At 35.9% G+C, this 13943-nt stretch overlaps 1 protein-coding gene across 1 annotated transcript; it reads right to left on the minus strand.

Moving 5' to 3' along the window:
• Positions 1 to 2808: 2808 nt before the first annotated feature.
• LOC104894826 (heat shock 70 kDa protein 17) lies at positions 2809 to 11810 on the minus strand. Its single transcript, XM_010681163.4, has 14 exons — positions 10860 to 11810; positions 9844 to 10076; positions 8097 to 8256; positions 7769 to 8014; positions 7530 to 7666; positions 7045 to 7393; positions 6775 to 6936; positions 5397 to 5471; positions 5213 to 5313; positions 5064 to 5133; positions 4599 to 4655; positions 4435 to 4496; positions 3566 to 3638; positions 2809 to 3462 (listed from the first exon to the last, which is right to left on the minus strand). Exons 1-14 carry the CDS (start codon positions 11607 to 11609, stop codon positions 3253 to 3255), a joined length of 2685 nt encoding a protein of 894 aa, XP_010679465.1. The 5' UTR covers positions 11610 to 11810; the 3' UTR covers positions 2809 to 3252.
• Between the last annotated feature and the right edge of the window lie 2133 nt (positions 11811 to 13943).

Below are 13943 nucleotides of genomic sequence, written 5' to 3' on the forward strand. Positions count from 1 at the left end.
TGCCTTACCGGATTAGAACCTTGCACAAACTCGCTCCATATTAAAAGCTAAGGCTAGACACTCTGAAGTGTCCCTAATAAGAATTAGAATTGAACTAGGCCAAGCTTAACATGGTAGGACATAACTAGCTAACTGCAGCATAACTCCATTATTTGAGACTCATAATAGATGTACACTTGTAATTGAAGAATTTAAGGTAATCGGTATAATTATGATAAAGCACGAACATAAGATATTAGTACCTGTACCAGCTAAAATTATTGCTCTTTTCTAACAAAAATCTTATAGGAGGGACAAACAAGAGGGGTCACCTGATAGAACTCAAAGGAGCGCAAGTAGCAGAAGTATCTATCAGTAAATAAGTGACATGCTATGCTACACGTATATATAATGCGAGAAATAAAATTCTATCCAATTATATATATATCATTATAATGAACCTTTGCTTCAAATTTTATATGCAAATTCTATCCGACGAGCCACACTATTAGTTCATTAATTGTGCGGTATGTATATCAGTATATGTGGACAATGTCAGGTTGGTATTGATAATTTTTTTTAAAGATAGGATGAATGGGACTCGTTTAAAGGAAAATAAAAGGAAAAATTCTCAAATGATTCTCATGAATTTTGATCCCTAGACCTCAAGGATATTTGGTGGGAAGCGATACCACTACTCTATCACCTCAACCTCGACTGTCATCGATAAATACTACTAAAGTTTTTATAGAGTCACGAGCTACTAATTCTCCATATATGTTGGTCACTCATAGGCGCAAATGGGTTACTCATAATTACATACCACTTTTATGCTACTTATTTTTTTCTTTTTCTGAATGATCAATGTTACTTAGATTTATTAATTAACTCTTAAATCTTGAATGGAAATAAAAGAATAGGCCATAGTGATAATATATCAACTATTCAAATGAATGGTATAAATATAATTTATTATTAAGTAGGAAAGGGATTTACCCTCACACGGATTAAAACATATGATACATTTTGAGGATCGAAATAGTAGAACCTACCTGATCATATATATATAGGGTAATTTTTAACCCCTTTAGGGTAAATTTTAACACTTTTAGGGTAACTTTTAACACTTTTAGGGTAACTTTTGCCAGTTTTGGGGTAACTTTATTATATTAAGGGTAGTTGTATATATTTGAAGGATAACTTTATTTATTATAAGACTAAATATTACCACTTTTAGGATAATTTTTACCGTTTTTAGGCTAACTTTTAGCAATTTTAGGGTAATTTCATATATATTTCAAGGGTAACTTTATGCACTTTTAGGGTAACTTTATATTGCGTGTTTATGAAATCTTATGGTTACATTACTTGGATGTTGTTGCTTTCTCTGATGTAAAACTGATAATCTTTCCTTGCAATTTTAATTTTCCTAATCTTTCGTTTCATGTGGTATTGTCTACTTTTTACTTTTGGTGTTCTCTCTGTTATTTTATCTTGTTCTTTATGGTGTAGCATACTCTGTTTTTATTAGTTTCAAAAATTGTTATTAGTTGTTGTATTAAAGCTCTTTGTTACCCCTCTCACTAACATATATTTGGCGAAATTCATACAACCTATTAGCACAATTGGCAAAATATTGTGTAAGACACAACGATGTAGGTTCGAATCCTTCATAGGTTTAACTATAATCAAAGTTAAAATAAGTTACCCTTAAAATCTAAAAAGTTGTCCTAAAAATGGTAAAAGTTACCCTAAAAGTGGTAATAGTTACTCTTATAATAAATAAAGTTACACTTGAAATATATAGAACTACCCTTAATATAATAAAGTTACCCTAAAACTGACAAAAATTACCCTAAAAGTGTTAAAAGTTACCCCAAAGGGCTTAAAAGTTACCTTGTTTTCAGTTTTCAGATTAAAAGCTGTTTTCAGCGGATCCTACCCTATATATATATATATATATATATATATATATATATATATATATATATAGGTCTAGCAACTACGTACATAGGCTTACCCAGCTTGAAAGCTTAGTTTAGCTCCTAGGTTCATAGAGGATTACCCATAGTTACACTTTAATTGACTATAATATCGTGTCAAACAATTGGTTAATAGTGATGTAAATTAACTAATGCTACATTAACCTGTTGTGTAATTGATCCAACTAAAATAAAGAATAAGAAAGTTAAGCCTCGTTCTTTTAAACTGAGGGTAATAACTTGACTGAACTGAACTAAATTGAACTAAACAGAACTGAACTGAAAGAAACTGAAATGTAGGGAGTAACAGAACCGAAGTAAAAATGTCCACTTTCAGATCGAATTTTCAAGTTGGGTTAACTTTTGCCAAATTAAAATTTTTACTCTGTGTATCAAAAACAAAAAGAGGTAGGTAATTTCATTTCAAAGTAAATAAAATAAAGTGGTAGCCTGGTAGGTACTACAGTTAACGTGAACAAACTCATTGTTAACGGCAAACGTCATTGTATCTTTGGTTAGGTATTAATATCAGAAAAGAGCTGTGCCTTAAATGTTATGATTTGGACATAATCAATTACTAACATTTATTATCGCTGCTGGGACCAAAAGTCGGAACCAAGAAACCAATGATTGTAAAAATCATGAAACAATAATCTTGTCAAAGTGCCTTTCATAACTTGTACGGTTGTACCCACCAATGATTTTTGATGTTATGTTTCGTAACTTAATACTAGATATTTCTAAAATATTAATGGTCCAAAGTTATTCAATGGGCTGGATAGAAATTAAAAGCTGAAGAAAAAGAAAACAGAGCATTGTTTTCTAGGTACATCAGATGTACCAAGTATTTGCAAGAAGAGGAAGATATCTATAATAATTATATGGTAAATGTTACTACTTGTTCCAACATGTGCCAACAAGATAAGCACAAACATAAGATATTAGCTAGTACAAGTACCATCAGTAATTAATTGCTCACTATTTTGATATTTTCTAACAAAATTTGGTATCCCTGTCAAATGAAAAGAAATTACCCTATGAGAGTTGGAATTGGCTCATGAAGATACCATCCACAGCTCAAGCTAGTAACTTATAATCTAATCGAGGAACTCTCTTTGCCAACTTGTCTCAAAGCCGAAAATTGTTGGCAAAGGAACCTAGTTCAAGGAATAAATAGTCTGCTTCCATTAAAACTGATTTCGCTCGAACAAGAAAAGCCTTCGGCAGGAGAAGTAGCTGGTTACTGCAAATTGTTTGGGTTTTCACATCAGGGTAGAATTGTCATACCATATCACAACTCATCATGATCTGCAGCCTCCGGGTCCGCATTATCAGTCGCTGAGCCATCAGAACCTTCTGGAGCTTCCTTGTCAGTAGAGCTTTCTTCACCAGTGCTGGATTTAGATTTTGAGGCATTTTCTGCATTCTCGCTGTCTGTGTCATTTTTTACGGGCTTCTCTACTTTGGGTTTTGGTTTTGGGATTCTATTCAACCTAGCAGCCTAGAATCAAACTAGCTGTCACTCATGGGTTCTTAAAGCATATAGAAGATGATAATTTTAGCATTGTGTCAGCATTATTTTTCATAAGAAGGATCAAATTTACCTCTGCCTGAAGTTGAGCCAACTTCTCATCAACTTCCTCGGAAGTAAAAACAGGGACACTTGAAGCAGGAATTCTGCGAAAATGTTTACAGCATTAGAGTTGGCAATTAAAAACCAAAGAACCCCATTAGTGTACCTATCAAATATCAATAGAATAATATTGAAGGATGCAACTATAACCAAATAGTAAGAAAAACACTTTTCATTCATTGTATTCAAACAAGATGTGAATTACTAAAAACCATAAAGAAAATTGGCTAATCAAACATTGGATCCCGCAAAATAATATTTGATGCGGAAAAGCACAGCAGATCAATAGAATCATGTCAAAAAAAATGTCGCCAAATATGATCAAATAAGACTTTTGTGGCTCTGGCCTTTCCAATCAAAAATATATATACTCATTCCAGAATAGTCCGAACACTTTTTTTTTGTTTCCACCAAATTAGTTTAAGCACTTTTATTTTTGGAGTGGTCCCACTATTATATCTCCATCTATCGATAAAATACCCAACTTCCTCTTTTCTTCAATAATAAAATACCCCCACCAACTCCAATCGCATTACTTTTTAATAAAATAACATTCGGTAACCACACTACAAGTCTACAACTTACTACGTCAAACAAGACCACTCCCATAAGGTGCTCTCAGCTGCCCCCAAATTGCAACCCTTCAACATGGGACACATTGTACAAAAATTCTTCAAATAGAAAAGTAACAGTGATATGTTACTTCTCATCTCTGTTGTTGATATGGGTAACATTAGGGGTTACTTTATCGCCAAAAGTGAAAGTGAGTCTGAGAGATAATATTCACAAAAATTTATAGTAGTACTTAGCAGTTAGCAACTGTTAGAGAAGAAGTTTTACTTATCCTGTTCAGCTTGCTTATCATCCAACCACTTCCTGAGCTTATCAGCACGATTCAAAACCTGGAAACTCAGATATGATTGACTCAAGTTAACAGCAGCGCAAAAAACCCAACTACCCAACATAAACAAGCAGAAGGCCAACTTAAAGATCCAGATGTTTACCTCAGTTATTCTTTCTTTTGAGATCCAAGATTTGTTTATCTCCCAGCCACGAACAATCTGAGATCATGGAAAAACTAGGTGAGCATCCTCTAAAAAAACAATAAACTTTCTTGCCGAGAGTTATTTGCAAGTTAACTTGTAATATATAATAAAATACGGTGGTCTTCAATCACATCTTTACAAATATATTAAAAGGCGTGCGAAAACAAGAAACTGTGCCACGTGGCGCTCTCCATAGGGAGTTTTCGTTCACGTAATTCATGTACAATAAAAATTAAGAAATTGCATAGTATAGGATTTGATCCCAAGACCTCAAGTACATATACTAAAGTTCTAACCACTAGGCTAAGTTGTATTTAGTGTTACTATCATAAAGTATTGTATTAATAAATGAATTTATTTCTTACCCGGAGCATAGCCCGGGCTTACTAACTAGTTTATATAACTGTAAGCAGCACAACATACCTCTGCTAGCTCAGTAAGATATCGTCTCGCTTGTTCAACTGCTATTGGACGAGCACTCAATTCATTCAATCTAGTGTAAAAAGACATTAGTCAAATATAAATATCTGGCTAGAAGGAATCTAAGATTCTCTCTTGGTGCCAAAGCCAACCTGAAAAATATGGGTTCACCAATTGCTTTTAACATCTTGAGACGTTCTTCAAATTCTCCAGCAGTAGCATCTTCCCCATCCATATAAAGCCAATCTTGGATCTGAAAACACCAAAAGGGTTTTTAAGAATTTTATTTCATAGAGATGCCATTAACTCGAGAAACTTCATGAGTAAATGACTTGCCTCCTCAAGCTTTCCAATGAACGATTGCCGCTCTTCATTAGTTGAAACTTTTTCAATTTCGCCTGATGAATCGATCTATTATAGAAAGAAAAATGAAAAAAGACATAATCAGGCATTATTTATAATGATTGACTACATTATTCTGCACCATGCAGCAAATTCTTCCTGTACACAGATACAGAGTCAAATGTAAGCAATATCAACATAGTCAGAATAGATGTCAAAGCATCATAATGGATGATTCATCCTATCCTGGATATAGATATGAACTCGGTGGCGGACCTTGGACCAAATACTTAAGAGGGCCAAGTTTTGATCGCCTAAACATTATATCAAAAGTTGAATCCTTTACCATTATGCTACAAGATTTCTTATATATCCAATACAACATATGTATTATATCCAATATGCCAAAGAAAGATATTGGGGGCTAGGCCCCTACCAGCCACAACTAAGATCCTCCTCTGGCAACTCCCTCAACCACTAATGACATAATGCATAAAGAATTATAAATATAGAATAACAGGCAAAATATAACACTTGCTATCCCCGTCTAGATTGATGATCCAATAAACTATTTAACTTTTAGCTTCAGGAGAGGATGTGATATATGTTTCAATAGGAAACCAGGCATTAAAACTGCACCAGAGTCATCTCTTCGCCAATAATACAGCCAACTGGATAGAAAACCCAGAGGCCAGTGTTTAAGAGTGTAACCCAGATGAAGATATCAAGCAGAAGGGCCAAACAGAGCAGGATTCACATAGTCCAACTGTCCAAGGAGAGTTTATGATTCAGGTTGATGATCCAAGAAACCTTTTTCATCTCTTGTCTGAGAAGAATGTGGGTATTACACTATGTCTGAAAAGGAGATCTAGACATTGCTACCGCACCAGAGCTTATCTAGTACATGCCAACTAGCAATAGAACCCAGAGGCCAGTATTTGGGAGTAAAACCCACATAAATACGCTTGGCAAGACGGCCCAAGAAAAGCAGGAATCACATATCAAGATTTTGAATAGATGAATTAAACTAATACCTCAAACCGTATTCAGAAAGAAATGGAAGTACTACAGAGAACGAGAATACTTCTTAAAAACCAGGCATCTATTGTGCATGATGCCACCGACATTGTCATTATGCAGCAACATAAGTAATTATATTTTTTGGTGATTGCTTGTGTAAAAATCCACCTAGGGCTACTGAGCCAGCACTCAAAACAGAGAAGACCGTTGCTTCCAAAATGAATCTGTTTTACTCCCATTGCTATGAAAAAAGGCATTCCAAATTGATGCAAACATATAAATGGTTAACTAGAAACCTTTCATATCAGCAACATGTTTGCAATAGATCAAATTCAATAAGAAAGGCATGAACCTTTTCTCTGGTAAGATAAATGTATTCTTCCAAATTATTCTTCAACTCTGCTGTCCTCCTCCGCTCTACATCTCTGTTGTTAAGTTCTGCCAGCTTACGCTTTGCATCAGCCAAAAATTCTTCTGATAGTGACATCCCCGGTCCAGTTGTCTTCTCAACTACCTAAATGTAAGCAAGAAATAATGTAAATAAAAATAATAATATAAAACTTCACTCATATAAAAGGTCTATTCTCTGACCCATATGAGTATATCAGCATGAAAAAATTACCTTCAAAGGCACCCTGAATGTCCGTTTCTTTAACTTCTTTTCAGTAACCTCTGCAATATTTCCTTCTGTTGCACTGGAGTTAGAGGGATTGTTTGTGTCACCATCATTCTGCAAATTTCCATTACCTTCTTCCGCTAAATCTCCACTACCTGATTCAGCTGATGTCGCTTCAACTGATATGTTTGCTGAAGTGGTGGAGTTATCCAAAGTCAGATTCTTTTTAGGAAGTTCTACCCACTCAGTTATCTCAATAACAGCCTCCGCACGATCTAAAGTTAGCACTCCACTTCTACTTAAAGAGAAATGTATGTTTGCCTTGATCGGAGCAGAAAGATTCCGAGATTCATATCTGGAACAGAAAAGCAATAGATAAATTTCAGGTCCACACACAGAACTTCCCAAATCAGGGGGAAAATCTTAGTGCTGAAAATAGAAGGCAACAGATACTCAAATCAGAATATGCTACATATAGCACAAGCCCACACCTCTCAGTGGCATTGGCCAATCCAGAGACTGTATACTGAGCAAATGTGGGAGAAGAAACACCAGGTGGCAGGAGGTCACTGCTCTCATAGGATAAAGACACCTCAAAGTCTTTTTTATGAAGAATTGATCGAAACATCTGCGATAAAGTAACCAAGATAGAAAAACAAAAAACATGATCAATAAAGGCACCAACTATTACTAATCATCCCCTAAAAGTCCTGAGGACAAAGTGAACTACCTTACTAGGGACCTTCTTCATGCATGGCACAAGGACTTGCTTCGTGCTTTCATCTTTCACAAGATCAACACCATCCAATTCCATCACATACCCATATGTAGAACCATCAATCATTCCCAATTTTCTATTCAATTTAATTCCATCACTTAAATTTGCTGCATGTAATGCAGCACCAAGAACTATAGCTTCATCAGCGTCCAAATGTTTGTCCAGCTCTTTCCTCCCAAGAAAGTCTTGAAGCTTAGCCTGTTAATTTTCATAGTCAAATTGATAAACATGGCCTCATATGAGCTTTTTCAAGGAGGGGAAACCCAGAGAGATTTATAACCTGCAACTTGGGAACTCGAGTGGCACCGCCAATTAATTCCACGGCAGATATCTCTTCAGCTTTCAAACCTGAATTCTGAAGGACTTCCTTTAGTGGGACCAGAGCTTTTGCCCAAAGGTCTTCACAGAGCTCTTCAAACTTCTCACGGCTTATAGAGCTCCTACAATAATGATAAGCGAAAAGGGAAATTCTTTAGCAACTTTTAGGCCACTTTCATTTGTTTACTATTATTTTCAATGGTTTACATTTTAGAAACAAAAAAGTGAAAGATGAAAGCAACATAAATATGAAGATGCTTGATCCCTGCAGAAAAGTACCAATTGCACCACATTGCCTATGATGGAGGGATGTGGGTCTCTATCTAATGGATTTAAGCTCTTGTAAGTGAAGCAACTCATACCGTTAGCCAAATTACCTTAATAAATGACTAGGCTAAAAGACCTCTTATTAACCAGATTGGCCTCAAGTCTCAACAACAGAAATGTATGCCCCCTATAAGCCATTCCATGGCAGGTTTCTAAGCACGTCAGCTTCGAAAAAAAACCAAAGCCCAATATGGGTTTTGCTATTGGCAGGAGTGCTGGTCAAACTTTTGGGCCCACAAACAATTCTTCGGCCTATCTAATACTCCCTTTGTTTCTATTCCACTTCCCTTTGTTTTAGGGAAATTTTTGAGTTGATATATCTATCTGTTATGGCCTACATTTTTTTCCCATTTCACCCCAGTATTCCCCACATAATGCGTCTCACATAGGTGTGTCAATGATACAAGTCGAGTTCGAGTTTGAGCTAGCTCGACTTGACTCGTTAGCATTTCGAGTCGAGTTTGAGTTGAGTCGAGCTCATTCGAGTCGAGCTTTGACCAAATCGAGCATTGACCGAGTCGAGCTTTGATTGAGTAGATTTCGAGTAACTTGCAAGTATCTCATGTTAAAAGCAACAATAAGGTAGAAAAATGTTGAATTCAAGTGTTTTGCTATTAATAATTGTGTATTCGAGCTTCTCACGAGTTTTGGATTTGAGTATCGAGTTGCTCAAGTCGACTCACTAACATCTCGAGTCGAGTTCGAGTCGAGTTCGAGTTCGATTCGAGCTCACTCGAGTCGAGTTTTAACAGAGTCGGTCTCGAGTAACTCATGAGTTGTCTCGTCTCATTACCACCCCTACTCTCACACTCTCACTTAGCCTCACTAAATTCATCTGCCCGTTAATCCCCCACCAATGGGTTCCCACCATCACAATTACCCCCATTAACTCCAGTAACCTGCTTTTATTAATTACTATTTACCCACTTTCTCTAAGTTTTTGCTCACGATTCTTGTAGGAATAACAAAAAGAAACATAGGAAGTACTTGATAGAGTGATCCAAAACGTTCTTTAGGTGGATTCTCTATTTCTACAAATGGATAAACACCAGTGTGGCAATATGAGAAAGCATTAACATAGGCATTGTATACACAATGCAATTATTATTCTTCAAAATAAAAGAAAGCACCTCTTACTCTGGGTAAATTACCTATACACTAGGTCACAGGACATAAACTCGCCTACTATTTCCTTTCCTTTCTCTACTCCTCATTAAAACATAAGCCAGCCTCGTAGATGATTAAACACATGGAATAATCAGAACATACGGCAATACTAGATAGCAGTGCAGTGAACGCAAAATACAATAGAGGGGAAAGAATTGGAAAAGCCTATAGGGACATAATTCAATTCGGTCTTTCAAAGATAACAATCCACAAACCTGAAATCACGGTCATCATAGATAGATTCTACTGATATTGGAGCCATTGTATTTGCACTCAAAATTTCTTTAGTACGCTTGACTTGCTTCTTCAATTTAGCCATTGCCTTGGGAGACTTCCTTATATCAACCCCATTTCCAAGTTGCTTATTGAACTCATCAGCAAAATATTCCACCAATCTTAATTCCAAATCTTGACCACCAAGTTCAGCATTCCAAGCTACATCCCTCACCTGCATGTAATAATAATATAAATATACTATAGTATAACGAACAGATGAACGTACAAGTTCGGCAAACAAGTGATCCAATGCACAAACTTTTACCCTACCTAGTTTCACTATATTCCTTTTTATAGGCAGAAGGAATTTTGCAGCACGGACCAATACAGAATCATAACCATTATAGCCCTCCCAACCCTAATCCAAATCAAAGTGCTTAAGTGGAACGGTAAAGGGTTATAATCCCTGATCTATTGGGCTGAACTGAAGTGCGATGAGCTGAACTAAAACTGTGAGCAAAGACTAGCTACTGAGTTGAGTTCAACTGAAATGTCCCAAAAGAATAGGGCCATAGTAATGCTATAAAGATGACTAATTTCATAGTAAAAACAATTCTATCTGTTAGGCTAAAATCGACACAAAAGCAATAGAATTTCACAACACTCACTTGGAACTTTGAAGTCCCTCGTGTAACTAGTGACTGAATGCATACAACATTGAACAACAAATCATCAAAAACCAATAAGAGACAAAGCTAAAACACCAAAGTTTGCCAAGTATTGCCTCAAGCTTTCATCTTTTGCCTCAAGATACAGTGAGCTAGACCAATCCTTATACTACCAATACTAGTAATACCCATAATGCAAACTTTTCTTCACTCATTAACCAGATTAAACATTTTTCAGCAACTTTAGCACATTATCAGCAACTTTATAAAGTAGACAAGTAAAAAAAAAACTATTACTTCAAGAAAATTAAAATGTACCAAACTTTCAAGAAAGAAGTGAATTATACCTGAAATTGGTTGGCAGAAACAGTTTTACCATACTCCTTAGTATCATACGCAGAGAAATAGACAAGAGCAGCATAAGTACTACTTGCACCCATATCATAAAACACAACATATTTCGACTCATTCGCAAACTTTTTATCAATTCCATACTGCAAAGCTGCCCCAGAATGCTCATTAATCAAAGATAACACATTAACACCAGCCAATTGAGCTGCTTGAATCACTGCCTTCCTCTCCGATTGCCCGAAATACGGCGGCACACTGATCACCGCATCTCTCACCGGAGTTTTCGAATGAAACTCAGCTAAATTCAACGAATAACTCAAGATCATCGCTAACATCTCCTCCAACGAATAAACCTCACCATCATCAACCTTGATCGCTGCAACACCTCTAGAATCTTCCACAATTTGATAAGGCAAGTAGAATGAATCGATCTTTTGTTTCGTATATTCGTAAGGTTTCGCAATTAAGTCACGAATTTGGGCGTAAACTTTATCAGGATAACGAGCGATCAAAGCCGCGGATTCTTCGCCGATCAATCGAATTCCAGAATGAAATGAGACCAAATTTGGGGATTTTCGTTTCGACATTTCGTTGATTGCGACTGAAATCGGTGGTTGCCCTGGTTTTAGGTTTACGACTGCAACTTTGAGCCATTCGGAACCTAGATCTATGCTTAACACTGCAGATTGAGATTTAATTGGGATTAATGCGAGTATGCATAATATAAACCCTAATTTTAACAACATTGCAGATTTCTAAGATCAAAATTTTCCCCAAAAAATTTATAATTCGATGAAGAAAACTTTGAGTAAAGAAGAGTGAAGTAAAGAGTTTAAGAGGGGTTTTGGGGAAGAAGATTGACAACTGAATGAGAAATGCAAGGTCATGGGAACCAATGAGGGAAGCACATGTGGAATATATAACACGTGGCAAAGTATGAGTCGATCTGTGCGTTGTTATTTCTGTTATTATTTGTAATGTATTTACTGTGTTGCAGATTCCAGAGAATTACGATTATGCAACTGACTTCTCTGAAAGCATAACGGGCTGGGCTCAGCAGATCTAAAACACCCAAACTACTACACATGTTGGCCCACTTTATTGTTTTGGTTACTCTACTTTTTCCAAGTGTTGTCCCAATTCACTCACTTCTTAATTCTTATACTCCACTCTTCTAAAACTCTCCCAAAAGCCATCGAACCTCATTTGCTAGCCATACATAATTGGTTACCGAGAAGTCAGGAACTAGACATGGACCATGGAGAAGAAAGGAAATCGTACTATTAGTTTTTCGAAAACTTATCAATCGTCTAAGAAAGGCTTCTCAACCAAGGCAGAGACACCCCCTATGAACGTTTTTTAATGGATATTTTCTTTTATTCAAATGAGGGAGCACCCGAGACTGTGACTATGTGAGAGTTAGTCGAGGTTTCCGTTTTCATGCTCAGGGTCTTTGCCGCTTCTAGCATTTCCAACCAGTTATTGTAGCTTAGTTGGATTTGCGAACTACAAAAAAGTTCATAGTTTACTAATACTTATAGAACCTCTTAGACACAACATGTTCTTCAAGGTTTAATTATTGAGATTTACCATGCATAAATACATAACTTTTTTGAATGAGAAGATAAATACACTTTTTTCCCATATCGATTTCAACCATGTAGGAGCCCGATACATTAGTTTAGCAGCCCAGTTATTTATGTGAAAGCTATTATTCCTTGTATTATTGTCTAACAACCTTCTAGTGGTACGGTTGGTCTAAATTGTCTTGTAATAAGTGTTGTTCTAAGTGATACAATAAGGAATAAGATCATATGTTGTGAGTGGTACTGATTTGTCGGGAGGAGCTTCTATTACCAAATTGAATATATACTTAGAGCACAAGGGTGACAATCTTGCTCTCTATCCCTGGAGGCCCCTAGACCCCGAGTTCTCTATTTTACTCAACCAATAATTATATATACGTTGTTAGAGCTAAGTGTCGATTATATGTTGACTATTTCCTTAATTGTTGTGCATTGTTCACTCACATCACAATCTTATCCGCACTACTAGTCAAGGCACCCAATAGCTTTGCTAGGACTAATAAGTGGCTAAGAAATGTGATAAGAAAAATAGCTAAGCATGAGAGTGTTGGAAAGAATGCTCTTATACTACTTGAGAAATATATATTACTTTTATTAAATAGAACGATAAATTACCATTACTAATAAACCATGATCCTAAGATCCATTAAGTTTACACAACCACAGATCAAAAGCAGAGTACTTAAACCACATTCTTCGAAGTACCAAAGAAAACCAAAGACATTATATACGGAAAAAAGCATCCAAATTACTACAAGTCTAATCCAGAACCATGGTGCTCTTCCTCCTTCACATTATGAAGTTCATTGGTTTTTCATGTAGTTAGCAAAATGTTAGAATAAGCATACTTCACTTAGAATAAGCATTTACATTAGACCCACTAGAATAATAATAAATAAGATGTTCAGAGCATTCTAGCTAGATAGATTTTCTCAACACTCTTTTTTAGTTTCATCTTTTTATAGAATCATTGTGTGACAGTGTAATTAAAGCTAGTCAATTGTTCTATAATGAAGAATAAACTAGTGACAAAAGAAACAAGTGCAGTAGATAGTGAGAAGCATATAAGATAGATGTAAAAATAAACCTCCCCATGTGAGTTTTACTTAAAAGATGGAAATTTTGTAAAAGAAAGGCGTTGAATGCGCTCGACACTTGCTAGTCCCCACAAAAAGGTGGCTATATTTTTCAATTCACGGGTGTTTGCTCACAAATACTCTACGATACAAGTGTCAAAGGACACCATGATTGAGGCACCTCAATTTTGTCAAATTCACCTCATTGCGAATTTGCGATATAAAGTACCTGTGTTGGCTGTGTATTACAACAAATCAACAATATGTGCTAGCTTTACTACATTTCTTAGCTTACACATGGAGAACATTTAGTGGTCCTATAATTATACCTTAATAAGTACTCCTATCAACAACAGCTTGTCCACTAGCTAACAATTTGGTAACTTATCAGTATATATAGTTCCCATCCGAAGAAAGT

This window comes from Beta vulgaris, chromosome 5 (genome assembly GCF_026745355.1).
Source record: "Beta vulgaris subsp. vulgaris cultivar EL10 chromosome 5, EL10.2, whole genome shotgun sequence".
Lineage (NCBI taxonomy): Eukaryota > Viridiplantae > Streptophyta > Magnoliopsida > Caryophyllales > Amaranthaceae > Beta > Beta vulgaris.

What these genes read in the sequence shown, in the direction of transcription:
- LOC104894826 (XM_010681163.4), bottom strand. Translation starts at nt 11,609, where the DNA reads ATGTTGTTAAAATTAGGGTTTATATTATGCATACTCGCATTAATCCCA. An exon ending in TGAAGAAGGTCCCTAGTAAG is followed by an intron (nt 7,667 to 7,768) that starts GTAGTTCACTTT and finishes ACTTTATCGCAG; the next exon opens with ATGTTTCGATCAATTCTTCA. An exon ending in CATTCAGGGTGCCTTTGAAG is followed by an intron (nt 6,937 to 7,044) that starts GTAATTTTTTCA and finishes GCTTACATTTAG; the next exon opens with GTAGTTGAGAAGACAACTGG.